Source organism: Drosophila arizonae, chromosome X (genome assembly GCF_054131065.1).
Source record: "Drosophila arizonae isolate 15081-1271.41 chromosome X, UAZ_ARI_1.0, whole genome shotgun sequence".
NCBI classification, from domain to species: Eukaryota; Metazoa; Arthropoda; class Insecta; order Diptera; family Drosophilidae; genus Drosophila; species Drosophila arizonae.
In genome coordinates, this window is record NC_142927.1 from 4954262 (window position 1) to 4979548 (window position 25287).

Sequence of the window (25287 nt, forward strand, 5' to 3'; positions counted from 1 at the left end):
TTTATTTGTTGCATGTTTTCATAGATTTTTATTTGATCCCTCTTTAAATACAAGAATGTGATTTATAATTATAAAACAATCCAATGTTTAAAGGGTATACCAAATACAATTATGCTTGATTAATATTCAGTAGTAAATAGATCAATTATACTATCCAGAACATCCAAATGAAAGCCAAGTGTCTAACGTTTGTTCAGTTCGCTGTAGTTAGGGCCGATCGTCGTGCTGTGTGCCACTAGATGTCAGATACATTTTGAAGCTAATTCCCAGATAAAACCATTATGCAATGGTGAATACCCAGTCAATTGAATTATTACCCCTCGACAGACGAAAGCAATAAACCCGTTCTCTCTCTCCCTCTGACAAATCGCACTGCATGCGTATTTCCAGGGAAGTACAGAACCGAAAGAACTTGCACACAGCATTGTAAAAGCCGAGCGTTGCCGTGATCCGTTAAGCATTTCAGATTGATTTGAACGAGAACTCTATTCTTAGAATAAGCAAAACTATATAGCATATATTGTTAAATATTTGTACACATATCTGATTGCCCCCTCTAAAGATATCGATGATAAATGAGGCCACAAACTCTGTTCAAGAACATCGAGCTTATGTCACTGCTAAAGGTTATAAATTGACACAAATAAGCTTGTTCTAGTCGGGAGTACCCTGCTGGAAGATACCCTGGAACAGCCATTTTAGTCTCTCGTTAACACATGCATGAAACACAGCAAATACACGCACACACACACACATGCACACGCGCTGTAGCTACGCTTATTTGGATTTTACTATGGGAAATTGATAGTTATATAGCTTTTGTTCCGCATAGACTTTCCTAACGCCAATTTCAGAGTGTAATAATAGCTTACAAGATTACATATATTTATGCTCACGCACAAGTCGTTACAAGTCGTGATATAGGTGCTTGTGAAATATGATATGGGGAAGGGGGGAAGACATCCAAAATCCGGAATGCTAAAATATAACTGTCTATACAGAGCAGGAATCCATACAGAAAATTTGAAATCTCTAGCGCTTATGGTATTCAGGCTAAGCTTAAAAGCAAAATCAATACAACGATTACTTACGATAGCTTTTTATCGATAAATTAGGATAAGTTTGTATAGAATATGACTTAAGGTAATATACAGTCCATACATAGTTAAAGCTTATTAGCTCAGTTCCACGTTCTTTATGGCCGCTGCCACGCCTCCTACCGCCCCTCACATATTTGCAAAAATAAAAACAAATATGCATATATATATTTTTTTTAGGTTTTTCAATAGTTTTTATTTTTCATATAGTTGCTTTAATTTTTATATTTAGTTAATAGCTAAATTTTTTTGTAAATTATTTTCACTTGAATGTGTCTATAAATTAAATCTTATCTTTTATTTATCGTCTCAGCATTATTAAATTAAAAAACGAAAAAATAATATATATATATATACGTATATATATACATATATAAAATAGAAATAGATAATGTAACACGATAACTAGATGTGAAATTTACGATTTAATATGTGCTCTACATCAAGTTCTTATTCATGTCAATGTATGTGTGTGTGTGTGTAGGTGTCTATGTAGGTGTGTCCGGGTGTTTGTTTATGGTCCGCTAAGCTGTTGATTAACAATTTTACAACTGACGAATTTATACAACGTGAAATCAATAATAATAAAAACTAGAAAAAAAAACGTTGACAATCATTAATAATCATAATAATAATGATAAGAATAATAATAATAATAATAATCATAAGTAGTATGTAATTCATTCACATACATATTTCTAACATAATAAGCTAGCATACGAAGTATTTTATTTAATCAGAAATCAGACAGTGAAAAAACAATTATCAAATTATCTTTTACAGTTCTATCAAAATTTGCACTACAATTGTTTTTTTTTTTTTTTTTTTTTTTAATTTTTGACATTTTTTTCAATTTTTTTTTTTTAATTTTTATAGTTTTAGGGAAAAGCAAAATCATAAACAAACAAAAAAAGATTAAAATATATATTTATAAATATATATTTTAATTTAAATATAATTAGAACGAAATTATGCGCCAAGTCTTATAAATATATACATATACATAGGCATATATATATATATATATATATATATATATATATATATATATACGTTCATTATATAGTATAAATATCAACACTTGTACGTTGTTTTCTATTTCTTAACGATTGCTTTAAAATTAATAAGCCTTTTGGCAGAACGAATTTACTTGCAATTTAAATTTGAAAAAAAAATCCGTTAATAAATATAGCATGTTGTGTGTGTCTGTTTGTGTGTATGTGTAGGTGTGTGTATGATTTGATATACATATACATATGCAACGCTTATGCTAGCAAAAAACAATTAAAATTATAAATTTACTTTACTTTCTGCTATAGAGACACACGCATAGCACATCATTTGTTTGTTTCTGTTTTTGTTTCTTTGAAATACATATACAAAAGGCATATTATATAAATAACATTTGAATTTCATCATTTAGATTTGACTCTGCGAGTTTTTTTTTTTTTTTTAGTTGAAGCAATTGTCAAACTATATTCGACCTCTATATAGATCGTTATATATATATATATATATATATATATATATATAACTGTGAGTTTTGTTGTTGTTGTTGCTGTTGTTGCTTGTTACAAATTGCTTTAGTTAAGTGTTGTTGGCATTTATGTATTTACACGAGAGACTATGAAATTGTAGAGATCGATCTCTCTCCCCTTTTCTTTCTCTCTCTCTCTATCTCTCTCACTGTCTCACTCTTCTCTCATTATTTATTGCTAAGAGGACAAACAATTTCCGTTAACCGATTTGTTTGTTGTATTAGTAAAAATTTGTATAGGCTGCGGTGTAAGTCTTTTTTTTTTTCATCTAAACTTTCAGTTAATATATCCTTTTTTTAATTTTTTTTTCTTTATTTTTTGTTTTTGTTAAAAAAATAATACACATTTGTGAAATATGCTTGTACTATTCATGTTAAATACACAATACAAATCAAAAATAAAATCATAAATAAAAAAATTAACGGTAATTAATGACTTTTTTTTGTTTTACTTTAAAGAGAATCGATAGAGGAAAGCGAAACAAAATACATTATAATTATATACAACATGATTTTGTGAAATAAAGAAACCTAACTGTGCATTAGGCTAGTTGAGAGTTTACTTTATATATATATATATATATATATATATATATATATATATATATATATATAAATATATATATATGCATATATATATATATATATAATTATATATCTTGTTGTATACTTCATATAAAGTATGTTCGCATTTACTCTTCTCTTTATTTACGTAGATATATATGGAAATAAAAAAAAAATCTATTTACACTAAGTAATATTACTTATATTCTGAGTATGGTAATATCTGAAGCGTTTCGTTGGTTTTGATGTGTTTGAGTGCGTGTGTATGTGAGTGTGAGTGTGTTAGTGTGCGTGGCTCTATGCCCAACAGATTTGACGCCAATACATTCTCATTCTCTCTGTGTTGTACAGTGCACATTCCTTAACATAACTCAAACAAACGAAACTCCCCATTCTTAGGACTATACACATTCGAAACTAATCTAATTAGTTAGTATAGTTTACTTTAGGATTAGTTTTAGTTTTTAGTTTAGTTTAGTTGTTTAGTTAAGTTGCCTATATGCGGAGATCAGCTATGGATCAGAGCACAACAAACAAATCGAAGAGGCATTCGCAACTAAAGCAACAAACAAAAATTATTGCTCATTTTGTTTTTTCATTTTTTTGAAACGCCTTTTGTATATGAACGATCATTGGATATGAAGGTATATATATTTATATATATATATATAGCTTGTGTCTGTGTGTTTGTGTATTTGTGTTAACAATGCGTTACATGTCTGCATATGTGTGTGTGTGTGTTGTGTTGTGTTGTGTTTTGTATTTATAAATAAATACGGACTCAGTCGCGTTCTACAACATTTTGCATTTTAGAAGCTTATTCCACCAGCACTTTGAGACTTCCAACGTTTCGCTGCTGATTCTTGTTTGTTGATGCTGTTGTTGTTGCTATTGTAGTTGTTGTTGTAGTTTCCTATGTGTTAAGTTTCATTGTTCATTTGGGCTTGTTAGTCAGGCATCTCGACCCATTTAGCGAGATTTCTGGCGACAATTTCCTTATTGATAAAAATTATGTTCTGCAAATGCAATAAACAGAAAGGGAATTAGTCAAATATGTAGAAAATAGAATAATGCAAAACGTATTTCAATTATCGATAACAATACAACGATAACACCACAACTCAGTAAGAGAGCGTTTCAGCTATCTTGCTCTTACTGCAATTCAGACTATCTCGCTCGCTCACGCTTGCCATCTCTTTCATTGTGGTGCAGCATTTTACTTACGTTTGGACCTAGAGAGGCAAATAAATAGATTTCTGGTATATTATGGCTATTATAGCCGGCGACTTGTGCTTGCAAGACAATGCCTTTGGTTAATTTGCTGAGGATATCGGCCGCATCAACAGACCAAGTCTCATCTATATGCAAAAACAAACAATTGATTAGACATATGGGATGTTGCATATTGCATGGACTACTTTACCGATTGGCTCGACATTGGACAGTATGCATTCGGTTGCCTGGAAAGGCAACGTCATAAAATCTGTGCGTATCTGACGCAAAACACTAAAGCTGACATTCATATAGCCGCCAAAGTCCAAGAATTTGACCACGCAGCGCTCCTCGTCATTGTTGGGATCGCTGTCCACGATTTGCACGCGATACCAACCGCCATTGATGGGCAACACACAGACGGCGCTGATCTCGATGCTCGGCAACTTGGGCGCCTCCATGCTCGAGTAGCTGTCGAGCATGTTCTTCTGCAGTGCGTGTAGCGATGGGTGTGACGGATGCAGCGGATGCTGCACGAACACATGATTGCCAGAGAGCACTGCGGTGACTGACACATCATTGTTGATGCCCTCGATCAGGTTTAGCTGCGAAATTGGTAAGAATAGGCGCATTTAATATGTGATAAGAATCGAAGTTCGTTAAATATCGATTAGTTATCAATAGTGTTACATTACTTTTACGTTTTGGTCACGTTTTTGGCTGAACTATAGATAGCTTTCTAGGGATGTTGCAAAGTTTTGTGTAGACAAGTCGTATGTCTAAATGGATCGATATGCATTCGATAAATAATTGCATTGATCGTTTTTATAAACAATCTTAATCGATTTTGATTGGGTGGCAGCTTAGTGTATCATATATTGTTCAGTATCCAGCACTCATTTGGTTGAGTTGATTATGATTATATTTTACAAATCGAAGCATTTGCTACCTGAACGATATACACTATATTTTGTAAGCTTCATTTTGTTATCAATGTACTGCTTGAAGCCATTTATCGATTTACTTTGCAATAGTGAACTTTTGACAGTGTGACTGTTATCGATAACATGTGTATACTTCAATAACTCATGCGAATCATTTTGTAAGTACGCTTAATCGAGTTACTTATTGGAATTGCAATAATTATCAATCAACCAATCTAGATACAGTTCATGCTATCGATAAAACATCCCTACAGCGTATATAAGAATATGTATGTAACTCAATACATGCATAAAACTCTCCCTCTATGTTTGCAATATAGAGGGGTACAGATCGAGACTGGCAGAATCTGTCTTCAACTCACTTGTAAGCTATGGAGGCTTTCAGTCGACAGAGGAACTATGGATTGCGGAAGCGCATAGTGAATTCTTTGCATTGTGAAATTGGGATAGCGTCTGGATGGCAAACGCTGGCGTATCATGGCCAGCGCGGCGTCGATCTCACTGTCGGTGCCTTCGATGGTGCAAATGCGCAGCTTGCCGGATGAGTAGCGATTCTTGCTCAAGCTGACATTGGCCAGAGTCTTCGACTTGATTTTATTGATGAACGTACGCTTGCGTCCATATAGCTGGCCAATCAAGCTATTCGGAAAGAAGAAGCGATACGAGCTCTTCACGCGTGACGTTGCCTCCGATCGCGGCAAGCTGGAGCCTTTGCCCGAATCGCCAGATTGTACGCTGCAAATGCTCAGCGATGGACTGGCTGCATCCACGTTGCGCTTCTGATTGCCATTGGCTGCATCATCAAGGGCATCCGAATCAGCAGCACCAGCAGCAGCAGCAGCAGCAGCGGCGGCTTCAGTGGCAACTTCAGCGACAACTTCAGTGGCAACATCAGTGGCCTCAGTGGCAGTCACAGTGGATGCAGCTGTCGAATTCTCATTCAAATCCACATGCTTGGCCACAATCGTTTGCTCCTCCTCAGTCTGTTTGATCTGTGCTTCAGCTGTGCTCTGTAGCTGTGTCTTTTTGACCGGCTCTATTGGCTGCTCCACGGCGGCAACGGGATTCTCCTTCAGCTCCTTCTGCTCCTTCACCTCCTCCAGCTGCTGCTTCTTGATCTTGTCAGCATCAGCTGCAGTTGGATTTGGCTCACAGTTGTTGTTCTGCTCGCATTCCTTGGTGTATTTGCTCTCGAGAAATGAATTCTCTGGGGATATTTTTGGTGTGCGCGTTGCTTTGATGACCACTGGCTCTTCTTTCTTTTGGTTAGTATTCCGATTGTAGAACGAGACGCGATTCTTCGATATAGAATCCGGCAAATCTCTGGGCGATGACAGATTCTCAAAGTCCTCGTCAATGGAGCAGAGCTTCTTATGCTCTGCATCTTGTATCTTAGACTTTAGCATTTCCGAATCGATCTGTTGCTGCTGATGCTTGCCCGGGGAAGCGCGTCCATTGCTCTGTATTGTGATTGGCGCCGATTTACCATATAGCATGGTATTCGGGCTCTCCTTATCATACTCCCCATTGTTCAACACTGATCCATTGCCCACACTGATGCTCATCGACTTGGAGGCACCAGTACCAGGTACTGCTCCATTTCCGTTGCCCGCAGGCAACTTGCCATTTTGGGACTGGATGCCATTCACTGTTTTGCGCTGTGTTCCCGGCTCGATGGCCTCTTTGATCGGCTTTCCATTGGCAGCGGCGCCATTGGCATCGTCATCGTTTTTATCAATGCGATTTTTATTTCTACGCCGAAACCAAAAGACGCCGAGTATAAATGCTACACCGGGCAGTGAGAGATAGAGTAGAGGACGACCGGATACCATTTTCGCTGAATATTGGAGAATCTGCAAATAAATTCAAGTTGGCTTCGATTAATAATCAATAAGTATTTGACTGTGAACTCAAAGACTTTATGATATACACAGAGCAAGGCGTTACTAATGAAGCTCCTCAGAATGAAACGGAAACTTTTATTGATGACAGCAAAGTCAATGCAATTCTAGTTCCAGCAAAAGCATCAACAAAGCCTTTTGCTCGACTGGAAAATTCTCTGATTAGCCAGAACTGTTATTCTACTACTCTTGCCAACGCAATCCTCAGCAAGCATGTCTCAGATTCGCCGGGAGCACACACATAATCTGAGTAGCCATCGCAGTGATTTGTCTAGACAGTAAATTCGATATATATCGCGCTTCTCTGGTATTCAAGTTACGTTTACAATAATAAGGAAGTGTAATTATTGATATATGTATAATAAGCTCGTATTGTATATATAATTTGAAGCTGTCGATTGGCTAGCTACCAGAGCCCTGTGCTCATGCGGATGGGCAGACGAACATGACTCCAATTGCTCAGCTTGTCGCCCTGATCAGTGTGAATGTATATATGTAATTTGGTCTGAATGTTTACTTGATTTGATTTTGATTTGATTTATCATGCTTCCTTCTGCCTGTAACGTGCAATATGCCAAGATCATAAACATTTTCAATGAGTTCAGGGAATAGCAATATGAGTAAGTTCTTCCTCCCTCTTCCATCTCCCTAAGCATAATCATTAATGCAAAACAACTTGAGGGAACTTTTAGAAAGGTATTGGAACGCTTAAGAATGCGAAGTGCATAATGAAGTGGGGAGAAGAAGCAAGAGCAAAAGGCACATGGAAATATTTAACAAATTTGCGTTAGTCATATGAATATTTAGTTGAAATTTGGGCAAGACATTTCACAAATATACATATATAAATATATATATATGTGTGTACTTTTTAGACCTTTATTAGTTTGAAATGCTGCATAAAGTCAATTTGTTTGGGTCGCGACCATCACGAGACCCATTTGGCATCCACAACCAAGTAGATATGTGTGAGTGTGTGTGTATATGTTATGTGTATGTGTGACGACGTATTTATAGCAAAAATACGTAATTATAGAAAAATCATTCGAATAGCGACGCGCAGAGCAAATAAGGTGCAAAGCAGAAGCAGAAGCAGAATGCCACGCGGAAGCCAACAAGCAAGAGTGGGAGAGCGAGAGCGAGAGAGAGTGAGCGCGCCGCGCACACACACGATCGAGCAAAGGAGTGAGCGAGCGAGAGCGTATTATGCGTCTCACTTGCGCGTGCGCTGAGTGTCAAGTGTGAAGAAAAAGCCGCAACAACAACAACAAAAGCAAACGCAAGCAGCTTTCGGCTAACTAAAGAACAACAATAAGAACAACAACAACAACAGCAATGACAACAACAAGCATTACGCTTACGGCAATTGTTATGAAATCGTTACAAAACAAACGTTGCTAAAAAACTAATAAGAACAAATGAAAACCAAAATAAATAGAAAATAAGATAAATATATATCAAATACACATCAAATGACAGTCAAACGTTAAAGCAATAACAAAACCATAAATTTAAACATTTTGGAATCACCTTTACTAATTGGCCACACTGTGCACACTGATTGTGGAATTTTCCAAATAAAGTCAAGTAGAAAATTAAATAAAAACAATTAAAACTCTACCAAACACACACGCACACTCGAAACTTATTCGCTCGTTATTTTCGTAGGGAATTTAAAACTTCATTCTTCTATATAAATTTATTTTCTTTTTAATATTTGTTTGCTTTATTTGTATTGAACTTTTCGCTGGGTTTGTGTTTACTTCACTACTCGATTATAACTCAATTTGCGTTTATTTATCTATATTTGATTCGTTGATTTGATGCCGGCGTTGCGACTCGTCGAATTCGAGCTTTATGTTTTTTCTAGGTTCTATGCGTATCGCCGCCGTGCGATGATAGCGCCTCGATATACAAAGGGAAACTACCCAAAAGCGTTTCACAGTTGTTGTTTTTTTCTCTCCTCTTTTTTTATTTTGCCACCCCCTCCATCTCCCCGCTAGTGTGTGTGTGCTAAGATGAGGATCGTGTGATTTGCTTCGTTTTTCTATTTATTATTTCTAGCGAGACATTTGCCATTTGTCGATTGTTGCCGAAAGCAACCCAAGCCACCCAAAACCACCCACTCTGTTAATAGACGCAACTGCAGTGTCAACAGCCTCAAAACAAAAATTCGATCAAAAATTGAACAGACAGAGAGACAGACAGACAGATAGACAAATAGACAGACAGATAGATGGATAGACAGATAGCAAAGAGCGCCCTTCGTCAAAGCATTTCAATGAGACAATAAAAACGTTAACCTCGCTCTCTTTAGTGTGCTCTCTCACTCCCGCTCTTTGTTTCTTGGGCAAACCTGTTGCCCTGCTGCCGTGTGTATGTGTGTCTGTGTGTGTGTGTGTCGATGTCTCTGTTGTTTATAGGCAAAGCTAGACGCTGGACACACACACACGCATTAATTTACAGAGAGCTGGTTTCGTCACCATTGATAAGCCCTAATCATAGAACACAGGCACAAAGGTCATCATCATATTAGAACTGAACGATCAGGGCGCACAGTTGTGAGAGGTTGTCCATCAACTGTTGGCACATTTTGCATTTGGCGCAGTGTTGCCACCTGGACAAAGCGGGCGCACTCTTCAGCACTTACACATGTATGTGAAGTATGAATGCCGTTAAAAATGCGAAACTCTTATACATGTTGGCCTGTATGAGTGTGTGTGTGTGTGTGTGTCTATGCGTGTGTTTTGCCTATGCAAACAAAAATATTTGACGATTGGCGCTTGACTTTGAACTTGCAGAAGGTGCCAAAAGCACGTTACAATTAGTTGGCAATGTTTTAGTAAAATTCCAGTTTATATTTGTATTATGTATGCACATTAAAATTTAGTGTTTGACAGTTGTTAAACCAGCCACGGCTGGAAGCCAAGGCCTATGGATTGTATTCAACTCGTTATCACACACTCACACGCACACACGAAGGGTGCTCGTCTACGTGCATGAGCAAGTGAGAAGGCGATTTTCGTCTATTAATACATACACACACACACGCACTCAAATTCAATAAACGGCCAAAAGCCAAGTGCAACAACGATCTGCTTTACTTTTGGCCTAAGAGTTGTCACCCTGCCCCCACCCCCTTCCCCTTGTCCATTTCCTCTAGTCTGGCAACGTGGTTGGCGATCATATGCTCTGCGACAACAAAGACGACGACGACAACCACGGCATTTTTTTTTGTAGAAGTGTATTGTATAATCGTGAAAATGTGTGATATTTCGATTTGGCTTTAGTTTTTAGCTCCCCCTTCTGCTTTGGCTTTGTTGTTGTTTGTTGCTTATCAGCACAACAACAAATTAAAGCGTTTGATTGAATGGCGTAGTGAAAGCCGTCAAACAACAAAACAAAACATAATGCGCACAAACATTTCAAACTAAATACAAATTCTATGGAAAACGTAACAAAATTAATATCTAAGCTATATGACTCACGACGCTAACAGAATTGTACATAAATATATATCTATATACATATACACATATATTTAAATATACTGAAACTTTTGTATGTATACAAATGTCATATGTACTCGTCTACATATATATACATATACATATGTATAAACACACATGTAAGCAGGGACAGCAACAAATTTTTTTCAAATTTTCATTGTATAATAGGCAAGCATAAGAAATAAGGACCAAAACGAAGAGCACATTGATCCTACATACAAATACACTCTCAACGCACACACCGACACAAGCTGACAGGCGGTATAAATTGTATGCCGCATGTGTTAGCGACAGCAAAAACAACAAGACGTTGCCACCTATTGATTATGTTGCGCATTTTTTGCATTCACACACAGACACAGGCTCACATATACAATAAAAAAAATAAAAAAATTATTAATAGCGGAAAAGAATATTTAATTTTTGTACTGTTTTGCTGCATATACACGTTACACTTTACGACAAATTGCGTTTGCTTCGAGCATTCAAGCAACATGACACCATTTTTTTGCTTTGCTCTGCGAGTGTTTTGGCAAATGTTTTGTAGTAGGTTATGTTCCGCGTGTTAAAAATTGCGCTTACCTTTTGAAACCAGTGGGGTAAAGAATTTACTTTGAATTGCTTTTAAAGAAGCGTAACTATTGACTTTATTGTTTTTTATGATATTCACTGTTTTTTATTTGACTTATAACACAAATTTTTAGCGTATTTTGGGAGCACAAATTAAACACGTGTCTACGTCCAACTTTTACATATCATAACATGGCCGGCGTATGCAGTGTTGCCATCATAGTGCACAAAAGCCGATAAACTAATGACAACGTTCGATCAGTGCCCTGCTATTTATTGAAATGCACTTGGTTTACAAACAAATCGCTTTTTAATATTGTCCCATATGGTATTGCACCTCAATTGTTTGCACAAATTGCTAAAACGCGAATGAATACAGTTAATCGAGCTTAATGACAACACATGCAAGAACAGAGCTGTATTTAAAACTAGTCGTGAAAAGCGATAAGAAGAACCCCTATAAATACCAAAAATTTGTAAACGATATGTAAATATTTTTTCATATTTAAGCGTATTCCTTGAAAAAAAAAATTATATTTAAAGGTAAAAGTAAAATTGAACCACTGACTGACGCTTAAAACAATACTTAGATACATAAATTAGCCCGCCTTTTTTAAATATACTGAACGATAAATTATTAGCAACTGTGATTTAGTATCTTTGAAAGTGCCTTAAAACTATATTCATAATTCAATAGAACAATAAATATTTAATCATATTATATTACTATAACCCGGTGCATAGCCATATGATTAATATAAATTGACATAATATAAATTTCAAAATCGAAAATCGTATCGTATGTGTAAGGCCAAAACTGAATAGTCTGGCAGCTCTAAGCTAATGTCAGAGCGCAACGGCTTCCTGTTAGCTTTCTTTGACAGCGCTCTTTCTACCATTTGACAGCAACTGAGGTAGGTCGGCCGGGAAATAGTTGTGTACAAATTCTGAAATTATTGCAAACATCATACAGTTGTATGTGCAAATTATGTGTGCAATAGTAACTTAAAATATCGATGCTATATATAGCGCAGTTGTTGAATATGAATAACAAGTGAAACTAATTAAAAACTGTGTTTACAATTTTTATTTGTTTTGTAGTGACAATGGCAGTCCGCTACGAGCTGTGTATTGGTCTCAACAGGGGCCACAAGACCACCAAAGTCAAGAATGTCAAGTATACCGGCGACAAGAAGGTCAAGGGTCTGCGTGGCTCCCGTTTGAAGAACGTAAGTGAAAAATCAATAATATCCCTATTGGCATTTGTTTACATTATGTTTGACATTGTATTTGCAGATTCAAACCCGCCACACAAAATTCACCCGCGATCTGGTTCGTGAGGTGGTTGGACATGCGCCCTACGAGAAGCGCACCATGGAATTGCTGAAGGTGTCCAAGGATAAGCGCGCCCTGAAGTACCTGAAGCGCCGCTTGGGCACACACATCCGTGCCAAGAGGAAGCGTGAGGAACTATCCAACATTCTCACTCAGCTCAGGAAGGCTCAGACTCATGCCAAGTAAAAACCTTGGCAACCAACAACAGCAGCAGCAAAAATAACATCAATCGGTACACTTTAAAACATCAACGGTGTTTTTTTTATATAAATGTTGTGCAGTGTTAACAGCATTTGCTAAAACGTGTAAAGAAGAAAACTGAACAGTCGATGAAGCCAGAATTAAAAAACAAATTACAATAATTACGCATGAGTGTTTATTTTTTTTAAGTGAACTAAACGAACCAAAATGACAGTTGAACATTTGTTAGTGGTTCCATAACCTCACTTTAAGCAAAAGCTTAACTGTTCTTTTTTTTCATTATTTTTATTGACTTGGCGATGCCACCTTTGTCAATAAGTGGACCAATATGGAAGATTCTAAACGGTAATTTCCAATATTGCTATAGATTGCAAAGAACGACCGGCTTTGATATGATTGTGTATGTACGATGGAATGCCACTGGAAATATTCTTAACTGTGGTTTCCACAGCTTGCCTGATTTTCCGCTTAGCTTGGTTAGACACGAAATTAAACAACGACGAGTTATTGGAATACCTCTTGGAAGGGAATGCCTAGAACTAATTGAAAACTATAGAAATACCTATGTACATATACATATGTATGTATTAGGATTTACTTGATAGAAGTAGAACACATTGCGAGCAATCAAAAGATTTGATAGTTTTAGTGATTTCCATGGTTTGGTTTATTAAATATGCTTGTCGAACTCTTAACTTTGTACTTATAACTAAATTAAATGTGATACATAGTTCTTTCTAAATGCGATTATGCTATACGTATAGGAGACCTTGGACTACAGTGGGCATTCGCTAAACGTGCACATGCATGTGTATGTGTGTGTCTGGCCGCAGCTGGAGTTCGCAGTCTCGAACAAATCTTGTTAAGGTTAGATGATGCTTACAAACTATGAGTACTCGGCGGTGCATTTTTGTGGAAGTGAATCAGGAACAGGGGGCTGGAGAAACAGGAGCACCATACCGTGAACACAGCCGTTTGTGTCAACGAGTGCTTACTGTATTTCCATTTTGATTTTGATTGAATTTCGATTTCTGCATTCAGAAGTCTTCGTCGTTTAGGCTGGGCAACGAGATGGTCACCTCGCCCACCAGCTGCGCCTCGTTGGCATCGTTGGAAACGATAATGCGTTCGTAGTCAACACCAATTGGATTCACTATCTCATAACAGCTGCCGGCCAGGTTCGGCTCCTCTTTGATATGTGGCGCTAAGATCTGCTGTGTAACCTCCAGGCTCTCAATGCGCGTCATCTCTAACCGATAGAAACCGTTCTCATCCACGCGATACGAGAAGCGTTTGTGGCCCGACGGCAGACGAAAGCCGTGCTTCTTAATCAGATGAACGGACAGGGATTTGCCCGTCTTAAAGTAGCGCTCACAGCAATGGCAGGCATAGAATATCGGATTATTGCCGTGCACCTCCAGAAAGTGCTGCAAGGAAATCGATTCGAGTTAGGGGAGAGGTCATATAGGTAGTTGGATTGATGTTGGCTTACTCGTCTCATCTGCGTGTAGGTGCGCACGGAGTACTGACAGCCGGGTTGATCGCACTGATGCACCATCTTGGAGTGGACAATCTGTACGTGCTTGGCCAGATCCGATTCGCGAACACAGCGTGTGTCGCATTCCGTGCACTTGTACGGCTTGTCCTTCAGGTGGCGATAGCGTACGTGCGTGGTCAGCGAGCTGGCCGAGCTGCAGGTCATGTCGCACATGGTGCACTTGTAGCAGTTCACGTGCCGCACAACATGACCGCGCAGCAGCTTTTCCGTGGCAAAGAATTTAAAGCACTGCGCACATTGAAATTTGTGTGCTAGATGGGGAGAGAGAGACGGGTAGACAGAAACAGAGAGAGATAGATAGATAGAGAGAGAGAGAGAGAGTGAAATACATTTTTTGTTATTCTTTACTCAATTTACTTACTGTTGTTGTCCGGCTGCCGGCGGAGATGATCGAACAGCGTTGTCTTCGTCCTGAACAGCTCGCCGCAATGATAGCAGGCAACATGCTTTTTGTTGGAGTGCGTGCTGATGTGCTCGATGAGGCGATACTTGTTCTCCAGCTGCTTGTTGCACAGCGTCCAGTTGCACTGGGTCTTGGGCCGCTCGTCGTCTGGCGACTTTTGTATCTCATATTCAAAGGAGGCGTGCTGCACAATGTGATCCTGGAACTCGACTATGGAAATGAACGAGCGCTGGCAGTCACTCCAGCCGCAATGGAAATTCTGTTTCAGCTCGGGCAGCTTGTTGCCTTTGCGTGGCAGTGCATAGCAGGAAGGTATCTCGGGATGGAGCTCGCACTCGTGCTTGCCCTGGAGCAGCAGATTAATGTAATAGCCATGATAGTAACTGTGCCGTTCGAATTCTTCGCGGCAATCTGTTTGAAAATCGCAATCGTTCCATACGCATACACATTTGTCCGGACTCTTGCCCTGTGACTCTTGCTGCTGGTGCTTCTCCAGATGCTCGGCAATGTGGCCATTGAGCAGCCATTCGCCATCGCAAACCACTTTACAATCGCGCCAGCCGCAGGGCAACTGCAGCTCTGATGATTTTTTCCTCTTGCTCGTTGGGTGTTGCTTCATCATTGTGTTTGTGTGGGTGGGCGTGCGCAAATCTGGATCTAATAAAAATCTGCAAAATTCTAGTCAATAAATTGCAATTCCCTCCCGTGTAAAAGAAAAACTCTATCGCAATGGTATCGCTATAGTGATGGCAATTTTCAAAGTGCATCCGCATCGATACTTTCAGTTAGCATATATCGATAGGAATGCAGTGCCAGCCAAGCCGTCAACAGGCCAAGCGGTCAAATTTTCAAAGATTCTCCTCGAAATGGGGTTCTTAAAATTGATATATTCATTTCAATTTACTGGGGTTTTTTATTTGCTTTGCTTACACGACCTTTCATTTCGTTATTCGTAGTTGGATAGTTGTTTACTCGAAGCCTAAAGTAAGGTATCGCTTTATTATTTTAATTAAAGATTTAAAGCGATATAATAAGGAAAAAGAAATGATCATTGAAAAAGGGGGCGTTTTGTTTTTGTTTAGCTACTTTTAATCGTTTCAGTTATTGCTTAAAATGTACGATAGTTGATATAAACTTAATCTAAATCGAGTGCGCATTTGCATATCTATCGATTGACTTAACGATACACCACTTTCCCTCCAATTTTCATGGTTTCAATAGTTGACCTCTCTCTCTCTCTTTTCCTTTTACTAATATATAGATTTATTTCTTTTTCAACTTATTTACAATTGTTTCGTTTTTGTTTTATTTAAATTATATAATATTGTTGCTAATGTTAATTCTGCCTAGAGCAAATGCGCACACTCCCGTTCTCTCCACAATATGCCAATAAAAATATTATACTTACACGGGGAACTACAAATATTTATGAACTTGGCTTAAAGTCCTGGCATCACATACGCAATGTTGTCCAACGTTGTGGCCAGATTTGTGCTTAGCTGCGTCTTGTTCTCCAGTCCAGGTATTTGCGTTGTCATGCAGAGCAGCGGCCCCATCGAGCACAAGAGGCTGTCCAGTAGGACAGAGAGGCTGCCAGAGAGGGCGACATGTCCATTGTGCTCCTTCAAGCGTTCCCCAATCACTGTCAGACTTTCGCCAAGCAGCTTTAAATGGGCAGCCGCATCGATAGCCTCAATGCTCGACGGTGTAACCTTGCCACTGGCCAGCTCCATATCCAATTGCGCAGCGCTTTGTCGAGTGGATGGGCTCGCCTGGCTTGTGGCTGCGGGAATCGCCTTGATCCGGCTGTTGTTACTGCGTTTCTGTCTGCTTTGTGCCCACGTGGTGGGTGTTGTCGCCTGCTCTGGCAATTGGCGTCGATCTGCAGCCAATTTCTTCGTGCGACTCGTTGTGGCGCGATTCACAAAACTCGAGTCTGGAGTCGCCGCTGCCACAGAGGCGCTGCCATTGCTTGCCTTTGACGGTGTTTGCGCTGTAGCCACTTCAGCTGGCGCATTATTTTCCCGGGTACGCGCCTTTGCTGCCAGCACCTTGGCTTTGCGGCGCCAGGCGTTCTTCTCCCTGTTGGACACATTGGCCCACAGCTCGCTGAGTCTTCGTGCCGCATTGGCTGAGTCTAGGCGAGAGATTACGTTTAGTTATTTGTCTATGATTTTGAATAATGTCTCACCTAGATCTGGAAAGTCGCGTTTGCGCACCTCACGCATCCACAAGTTGTAGGCTGTATAGCGCGCCCGCACCTTGTCCTTTCTTTGCAATTTGTTATCCTTGAGCAGCTTTCGCTTATTGTTTGACTTTTCTCGCATATAAAGACTCTGTCGAACCCGCGAATCGTTCGTGTAGGAGGCCTCCGCCTCGACACCTTCGACCAGGTCTTGGACCAATGTGTCCACCTCATCATCAGAGTTCATAAGGGCGCCACGTAAATCGGCCGTGCCACCAATTGTGGGTATTGCGGTCTCCTCATCGGAGATATTGTGATTGTGTTCCAGCTCATCCTCCTCGTCCTCCTCCTCGGCGTAGGCCAGCGCCAATTCTTGTTCACGCTCTCGCAGCGCATTTGGCGGCCGGCCTCGTCCTGGATATCTGGCTGGTTGCCTGCCCGGTCGTTTGGTGCGCTTTTCAATTTCCTCCGGAGATTCGAAGTCCAACAGTTTAGACGATTTTTTGCGTACGCGTCCACTGCGTGAAACGCCAGCCACCTGAAAATCTAAGCAATCGTTGAGCACGGATTATTCGACAAGTTCGCATGGCATACCCTTTGTCACAGGATTTGATATTGGGGATTCCATTGTTTTGATTTTAATTATTATCAATATTTTTAATTGTTGTAAACGACGCGATGAGAAATCAGTAAACAGCTGTTTACAACAAATACGGTCATACTAGACCCATCCGATAAACGATGGTCATGACTCATGAGTGCAACAGCTTGGAAGATTGCACAAGAATAATACGATTATGCATAGCAATTTTAATAACAATGATAAACTGATCGCAATGAACTCACAGTCTTTTGATCAACTTTTCAGTAACTGATATGATTAGCAGTTTTTTTTTGACATAGCTAATCAGGTGCAATTTAAATATATTAATAATTTAATAAGCTGTCTAATGTTGCTTTGTTAATTACATTTATTCATTTTCACAATTTTAATAAACCATAAATTTAAAAATTACGCAGTATTTTCTGCTTATACACTTGTGACGTCACACCTGTAGATCGTTAATGAAATGGCCACGCGTGGCGATATCTTCTTGGCTCTGGTTGCACTTGAAATACATACTTTCGATAGTTTCGATTACAAGCGACGCGATTTGTATACAGTTTTGATTACAATTCTTTTTGCGCTGCTTGCGGTTTTGTTGATACGCTGGGCGACATAGGCATTGAGTCGGCATTTTATTGATTACATATGGCAAACTGGCGCTTGGCACGCAACGCCGGCCCCCAAACCAAGGACATAAACGACCCCCATATGGACAGGCGACATTAACGTGTTTTGTTTGGATTTCGTGTGTGTGTTTGTTTGTTTGTGGATGTTGATTTTTGTATTTGGCGAATCAAGACCAAAACGACGGTTGAGCCGCTCAAATTGTGTTTGTTGTTTTAGTTATCCCTCGGCCATTCACTCAGTGCCGTGCATGTGTAAAACTCGCATTTAACGCGTGCGTTTGTGTGACTAACCCAAAGCAATTACCATTAGCATAACTAATTCATATTTCATATCAAATTGAAAACAAATAATTCAAACATGTCGACTACAGTGAATACTAATTCCGAGTCCGCGGCCAATGGCCGCTCCGAAACCGATCGCATTTCCTCCCTCGAGCTGCAGTCGAGCAAACGGATGCTGTATTTCAGCGATGGCGTCATGGAGGAGCCCTCCTCCAGCGATAGCGACGGCGAGCCGGACGTGCCCGATAAGGGTTACGATGCCCAATTGGAGGTAAGCCTTGTGTAAACAATGAATTTAGCTGTTGATACGATAATGAATGAATGAATCAATTATTGGTAACTAATCAAATTTTGTGACTCATTCGGGAGCAGCGCGAACTGCCGCTCGGGCCGCGCCTACGTTACAAAGCCACCAAGGTGGGCCACAATATATTGGCCGGCATTGATTACGTTGGCGGCGGCCTTGCCTCATTCCTGGGCATTACAAACTCGAAGTATGCCAGCGAACTTAAATACCATCAGCGTGCCAAGGAGCAGGCCGAGGCCGAGGCCGCGACCGACGAGGACCTTGATAATTGGCAAGCGAACGGCAACGGGAGAAGTGGCAACAACAACAACAATCGAGGCGATACAATTGTGGTTTGTGCACCCGCTCGACGCGACGTGACCGCAGCGTTGCCACCCAGTCGACAATAATACTTGAACTAGCGATGAACTCCATTTGCGGCAGCTCAAATATAAGAGAAACGCAGAAGTCGTATAAGACACGAAAATGCTCATCAGGTAAAATTGTAAAAAGAAAATTGTATATACCAAAAATCAAAACAAAGAAAATCCATGTATTAAGTAAACAGCATTAAATCATTTTGGACAACTTTATTCGCCATAAATAAGATACGAAATACATTTGACATATTTATATATATATATAAATGGTTTTATTTAAAAAAAAATAGAAGGGATAGAAGGCATGCTCATTTATACGATATATAAATGGAGTTGAATACGATTTGATTGAATTCAACATTTTTTCAGCTTTTATAAAGACTCTCAAGACTTAGTTGGAACTTAATTGCTATAATATGTATAAATGTATTAAGTATTTTTTTGTTTGTTTAATTCTTAACTCTAATGGCACACTGAATACAATTAATGTTTGATTTAAGTACACTTGCGTTTCGAATCGATTTTGGATTTAAGTACACTTCTTTTTTTTTATTAAATCTTTAAAACTTGAATCACAGTATCACAGAATTTACATATATTTATATATATATATATATATATATATAGGAAGCAGAATGATAAAAAATATATATTATAATTAGAATATGGGGCAAGAATTGTTTTTAGTGTATTGTACTTTGGTTACGCGCTAAAAAATAATTATCAAAAATCAAAGTGCCATGAAATAATATAGAAAATTACATAATTAAGTAAATAAGGCCAAGTTACATTTACAAAAATGTCGAATTAAATATAGAAATTTCAAAATACATTTTTGAAAATTTAAAGTATTGCACAAAATGTTTATAAATATTATAATTAATATTAAATTTGTTTCATATCAGGCAAAGCTAAACCAAAAATCCAGGAACTAGTTCAAAATGTAAAAGTGCTATTTTCTTTTAGCTGAAGTTAGTTCCTTGCTTTTCACTCATTTCATGGCATTTCAAGCAACATTTAAAGGAACACAACATAAATATTAATTAAAATAGAATATTAAGTACAGACACGCATACACAAGATAATACATTTGAAGCAATACATTTACGTGGGTTCCCAAAAGTCAGAAATAGTGTGAAACCTAAATATAAGTATGCACAATTTGTTGGCCCTAATTTGGCTTATAAATTGATTTGAAATGATATATAGAGTATACACAGATATAAGCTCAAGGAATTCTAGTTTAATTTAAGGCATATGCCCAAACTAGTTCAATTTTACAAGTTGAACTGGAACTAGTTAGGCTAAGACAACTGTTTGCAGTTTAAGTCAAGGAATCTAATATATATGCTCCGCTCTAATCCATACAAACAATTCAAATTCTTATACAACTCAGTTGCTTTTGAGCTCTACTATATGTTTTAAAATTACCTAAGTTGATATCTCTCAAGAAACTAGAGTCTAGACTGCATTAGTTCATTCGCTCTCTCACATCTAAGGCACAATTTTGAATATGCTTTCTCTCCATGTATACAATCTTTTTAAGGCAAAGGCCTTAATCAAGTTAACAAATTGTGCATAAAGTGTAAATTGCTTAAATGCAAATTGATAGGTAGCTAAAGTAGGCTGATTCTATGCTGACCTTGGCAGGAACGTTGCGTTGTTATAGCCGCATTTGTGCTTAACGCGCGGCCTCAGACTTGAAGAACTCTTGGCGAGGGCAGCGATCAATCTGGATAAGAGTGGAACAAGTTGTTAGCAGATGAATAGAGTAATCAGTAAAGCTGGACATGACTCACGCTCAGAGCAATGTCTCGTTGCCATAGCGCTGCAGTTGCGGATAGTGTGTATAGCTGCCATGATGATGATGGCCATGGGCATGCTTAGATGGCGCATAGTAGAGCCGCTGCGTCGAGTGGGCGTGCGGCGTCTGTTGGGCGCTGCGGCCGAGCGAATAGTTAGACATTTGGTTGAGCGATATGGAGCCGGCGCCCGTGTGCTGCGACTTGTGCTTGTAGGGGCTGCTGATCAGTGGCGGCGCACTGACCATGGACTGGTGCGAGGGACGCACCGAGTGATAGGAGACAACGGTGCTGCTGCACGCCAGGTGGGAGCCACGCGAGCTGCTCTGGCCATCCAGCTGTTGGAGTTGCTGTTGCTGCAGCTGCTGCTGCTGCTGTTGCTGCATATGATGATGATGATGATGGTGACGGTGCTGATGCAGAAGCGAGGGCTGCTGTTGCTGTTGTTGTTGCAGCTGCTGTTGCGGATGGCGGTCGGCCGATTGCTTGAGCGGACGCATGGACAGCTGGCGCTTGTAGAGACTGGATATGCTGGGACCCAGCACCCAGGCGAAACAGCAAATGCCCAGCATTAGCTCCATGAAGGCGCGCGTTAGATACGGCCAGAGCGGTGTGCTCGTCTCCCGCTGACTCAGCCAAACATCGATGTTGGCAAACTCATAGATCACGGCGAGCAGCAGCAGGGCACAGGCGGTGCCATAGATGAACAGAAAGATGCCAATGCCGGAGCTGTTGTGCACGCCCAGCTGCAGTTGCTGCTGCAGGCTCAGTGCATTGCTGTTGCGCAATATCTCCTTGTTGCGGCAGTGCACCAAATAGCCAGAGATTAGATTCATCGAGCCAAAGATCCAATAGCAAAAGACGGGCGTGGCAACCAGCACCTGCAGCGCCTTGTCCGACTGATTGCCCACAAAGCAGGCGCCTGTTGGAAGGAGAGAAATCAGTCGTAGTCGTGTTACCGTTAAGGGTACAAATAAGTCCATCATACCCAACAGCTCATCTGCGTCGACGAGTCGCATCACGATCACCGCCGCCGTCTGGAACGCCGGCAGTCCCCAGGCCACAAAGCACACGAAGTTATTCTGCGCCAAATCCTGCTGAGCGCTGCCATGGCTGCTGCCTCCCTGTCGCTTAGCGGCGGGCAGCGCTATATGTCCCTTGGTATCGGGACTATTGCGGCGTATATCCCGATGCCAGCCAAGGCATAAAATGGCCCACCTGTAAAAAATAGAGTAGAGGACTTATTAGATTCCTTCCATTGTGTGTGCTTCATGTGGGATCGAAATCAGATTTGAATATAATATAACTTTAGATGTTAAGGGTCTATCTATTACCATTTAGTGTCTATTGATCATTTTTCATCTTTTCTATTTCTATAACTATTTTTGCCTTCACTTTTCCATCTATCTTTCGCCTGTATTTGAGATTCCGTTTAGTCTTAGCATAGAACGATGTCCATCAATATAATAATAATAAAATCAAATAAAAACTATTTCACTATTATAGGTAAATTTTAGATGATTCTGAGAATCCAAATCTTTGAGCAGAAAACAGAGAATGAATTGATTTTTAGGCGAATCTCTAATTTTATAGCATATAGATTAAATGTATGCATATATCGTATATAGCATTTGCATTTGATATATATACCTATATTCATTTGGGCTGAAACACAAAACGTTTTCAGTCATAAATAGGTGGCGTTAGCAAATTCCTATCTCTATTGTTATCAACCCCAACCACACGACATGAAAATAACATATACCACATTTATGGACAAGTCGTAAAACAGTTCGCAGTCATAGTACTAAAATCACACTCAAGCAAAAAATGAAACATGAGTTTTATGGCTTACTTAATTTTTTTTTTTTTTTTAATAAGAACTACTGAACTAGTTCCAAGCATTAGACATACAATTTGAAGAAACTAGTTCAAAGCCTTATTGGCTTCATATAATATCAAGTATACGACCTATATGATCAAGTTCCATACTGGTTCCGGCATTTAATTACCCATACGAATAAGACTTTTGGAATAAAACATTCTCGATTTAAAAAGCGGAAAACTAAAATACATACATAAATAGAATTTAATAGCTAATGAACTAGTTTTTGGGTTTTTTAACAAGATCCAGCAGTTACTAACGTGCCTGCTTTAAAGTTTATCTAATGCAGAAATCTATTGAAAAAGTTCCAGTCTAGCTCTTGTTTAAATGAATAGTGTTTAAATTAATAATAACTTTTTGAACCAGTTCCAGAAGCTCCCTTCAAAATCTAAAGCCTTTTGAACGATTTTCAGAATTGGGTTACTCAAAGGGAACGGAAGAACAAGTTCCATTCTGGCTGCTGGTGATATGAAAACTTAACATTATTTAACTTTCGAGCAAGCTTCAAAATGCAGTTCCTAAAAGCTCTAAAAATCAAAGATCAATTGAACAAGTTCCAGACTTGAGTCAAGTAGAATTTCCGACTAGTTCCAGTCTGCCTGCTGCTCTCACACAGTTCACATATATAAGTTCTTAAACTAGTTCCAGTACTTTAGTTCATATATCAATTTCGGATTCGAACTAGTTCCTGCCTAGTTCCAGCACTTACCAGGCGCAGGCAGCCATGCCGAAATAGTATCGCAACAGAAAGACGCTGGCACAGGCCGCATTGGAGAGGCCATCGACGCTGAGCAGGGATTCGTTGGGCGCCTGGGGATCTGTGCCGCAGGCGGTGCCCGTGCGTCCGACAATGAAACGCACCGTCCAGCCAATGGTGACCATGTTGTGGCACCAGAGCAGCGGCGACAACAGACGCGACCACTTGGCGGCCGCATTGCCACTGGCGGCGCTGCCGGCGGTGCCACGCCCACGATGATCACCGCCCAACAGGAGGAGGCAGAGCGTGGCAACGCAGGCGAGTCCCAGTCCGGCATACGCCCAGGTGGATACCCAGATTTCGGATAGATGCTTCTCGCTGGGCGTAAACAGAATGTCCGCTTCGCACAATGGTGCACAGCGTCCGGACCGATGCAGCTTCACATACAAATGGGATTTGGCCAGGGCCGAGCAGTCGAGCGGCAGCGGTGCGCCCATCTTCAGGCCCGGCAGCTGCTGGCCATAGAGCTCATGGTCTTGGAGCGTGAGATGCGTTTCGCCGGGTCCCTCCATACACATGGTCTCGTGATTGTTCTCGCGCGGAAAGCGCTCGCAGTCGAGGGCCGGCGGCCAAGGGAAGCCGAAACCCTGGAGCACCGGATGACAGCGAATGCGCACGGATTCGCAGAGGCTGCGACAGGGCCCGATCGAGTGGACCGGCGCCTTGGGCGTGCACATGGGCACATAGGCGGCGCACAGGAAGAGTTTCAGCTGGGAGCTGCAATCGTATTCGATGAGCGGGGCAAACGTTTGCAGCGTATACTCCACGTCCGTCTGCAGCTCGTGCCCCACCAGATTGGGCATTGATGTTTCGTTGTAGCCAATGCCGCGGCACATCTCAATCCGGATGGGCTCGCACTGGCGGAAAATGATTTCGGGCGGGGCGTTGCTGCTGCTGCTGCTGATGATGCCAGTGCTGATGATGGCAGTGCTGCCCCCGCTTCTGGCTGGCGCAAACAGCAGCAGGGCTGCCAGCAACCATTTTACGTTCATCCTGATTTAACTTGTTGATACTGCGCTACTCTTATTCTTATTCTTATAGTTGCTGTTGTTGTTGTTGTTGTTGCTGCTGCTGTTGTTATTGTTGTTGTTGCTCAGTCGGTTTGCATAGTGCCTGCCGTTAGCAGAGAACTGGTTCCATACGCTCGCGCTTGCACTCACACTTATTGGCCAGATAGCAGCTATCTCTTTCCCGCCCGCCTGTCTGGCCACTGGACTCCCCTTGTCAGCTCGTTAACTACCTTGGCGTCGGTCGCTCTTGTTATCGTGCGGTCGACGTCGCTGCTGCAAACTAGTTTTTCTGTTCTTGTTCTTTCACAATTGGTATGCAGATTATCTTTTGCCCAATTACAATTTTACACTTTTTCCGTTTAACTGCGTTTGCGTCTGCGGCTGCTGCTGCTGCTGCACAGTTTTGCACTTGTTTATGTTTTCCGTTTTCGGTTTTAGCTTTTTTTTTTCTTAACAACTTATATAGGATTTGTTTGTTTACTTAAGGTAGTTATAAATATCTATATTTATTTATGTTCGCAGTTAGTCACATTGTTTGCATTTGGCCTGCCAAAATTGATATGCCACTAGAAAATTTCGATCTCGAGTTCACTAGTTGAATGTTTACTTTGGTTTCGTTGCGACCAAGAAATTAAG

At 40.2% G+C, this 25287-nt stretch overlaps 6 protein-coding genes across 8 annotated transcripts; 2 read left to right on the forward strand and 4 right to left on the reverse strand.

Annotated features, from left to right (window-relative positions):
* Window positions 1-1267: 1267 nt before the first annotated feature.
* On the reverse strand, window positions 1268-11751 carry spoon (A-kinase anchor protein spoonbill). 2 transcript variants are annotated; one of them, XM_089475976.1, is made up of 5 exons: window positions 11347-11751; window positions 5717-7207; window positions 4622-5015; window positions 4423-4556; window positions 1268-4214 (listed from the first exon to the last, which is right to left on the reverse strand). In XM_089475976.1, exons 2-5 carry the CDS (start codon window positions 7184-7186, stop codon window positions 4146-4148), a joined length of 2067 nt encoding a protein of 688 aa, XP_089332102.1. In that variant the 5' UTR covers window positions 7187-7207; window positions 11347-11751; the 3' UTR covers window positions 1268-4145. The 2 variants fall into 2 exon arrangements, with proteins under 2 accessions (XP_089332102.1, XP_089332103.1); XM_089475977.1 differs by lacking the exon at window positions 11347-11751 and adding an exon at window positions 8786-9368.
* A 341-nt stretch (window positions 11752-12092) lies between these two features.
* RpL36 (ribosomal protein L36) lies at window positions 12093-13031 on the forward strand. Its single transcript, XM_018014833.2, has 3 exons — window positions 12093-12248; window positions 12436-12563; window positions 12631-13031. Exons 2-3 carry the CDS (start codon window positions 12441-12443, stop codon window positions 12853-12855), a joined length of 348 nt encoding a protein of 115 aa, XP_017870322.1. The 5' UTR covers window positions 12093-12248; window positions 12436-12440; the 3' UTR covers window positions 12856-13031.
* Window positions 13032-13513: 482 nt separating this feature from the next.
* Window positions 13514-15600, reverse strand: Hinfp (Histone H4 transcription factor). Its single transcript, XM_018014817.2, has 3 exons — window positions 14790-15600; window positions 14363-14679; window positions 13514-14297 (listed from the first exon to the last, which is right to left on the reverse strand). Exons 1-3 carry the CDS (start codon window positions 15451-15453, stop codon window positions 13908-13910), a joined length of 1371 nt encoding a protein of 456 aa, XP_017870306.1. The 5' UTR covers window positions 15454-15600; the 3' UTR covers window positions 13514-13907.
* A 297-nt stretch (window positions 15601-15897) lies between these two features.
* On the reverse strand, window positions 15898-17808 carry LOC108618709 (uncharacterized). The gene is made up of 3 exons (XM_018014819.2): window positions 17611-17808; window positions 17023-17562; window positions 15898-16968 (listed from the first exon to the last, which is right to left on the reverse strand). The coding sequence occupies exons 1-3, from the start codon at window positions 17642-17644 to the stop codon at window positions 16271-16273; spliced, it is 1272 nt and encodes a 423-aa protein (XP_017870308.1). The 5' UTR covers window positions 17645-17808; the 3' UTR covers window positions 15898-16270.
* A 317-nt stretch (window positions 17809-18125) lies between these two features.
* LOC108618720 (uncharacterized) lies at window positions 18126-19454 on the forward strand. Of its 2 annotated transcripts, XM_089475985.1 has the most exons (3): window positions 18126-18370; window positions 18621-18802; window positions 18904-19454. In XM_089475985.1, the coding sequence occupies exons 2-3, from the start codon at window positions 18704-18706 to the stop codon at window positions 19225-19227; spliced, it is 423 nt and encodes a 140-aa protein (XP_089332111.1). In that variant the 5' UTR covers window positions 18126-18370; window positions 18621-18703; the 3' UTR covers window positions 19228-19454. The 2 variants fall into 2 exon arrangements, with proteins under 2 accessions (XP_089332111.1, XP_017870319.1); XM_018014830.2 differs by having other exon boundaries at window positions 18126-18802.
* A 1295-nt stretch (window positions 19455-20749) lies between these two features.
* fz4 (frizzled 4) lies at window positions 20750-24633 on the reverse strand. The gene is made up of 4 exons (XM_018014837.2): window positions 23594-24633; window positions 21988-22217; window positions 20997-21921; window positions 20750-20929 (listed from the first exon to the last, which is right to left on the reverse strand). The coding sequence occupies exons 1-3, from the start codon at window positions 24631-24633 to the stop codon at window positions 20999-21001; spliced, it is 2193 nt and encodes a 730-aa protein (XP_017870326.1). The 3' UTR covers window positions 20750-20929; window positions 20997-20998.
* Window positions 24634-25287: the final 654 nt, after the last annotated feature.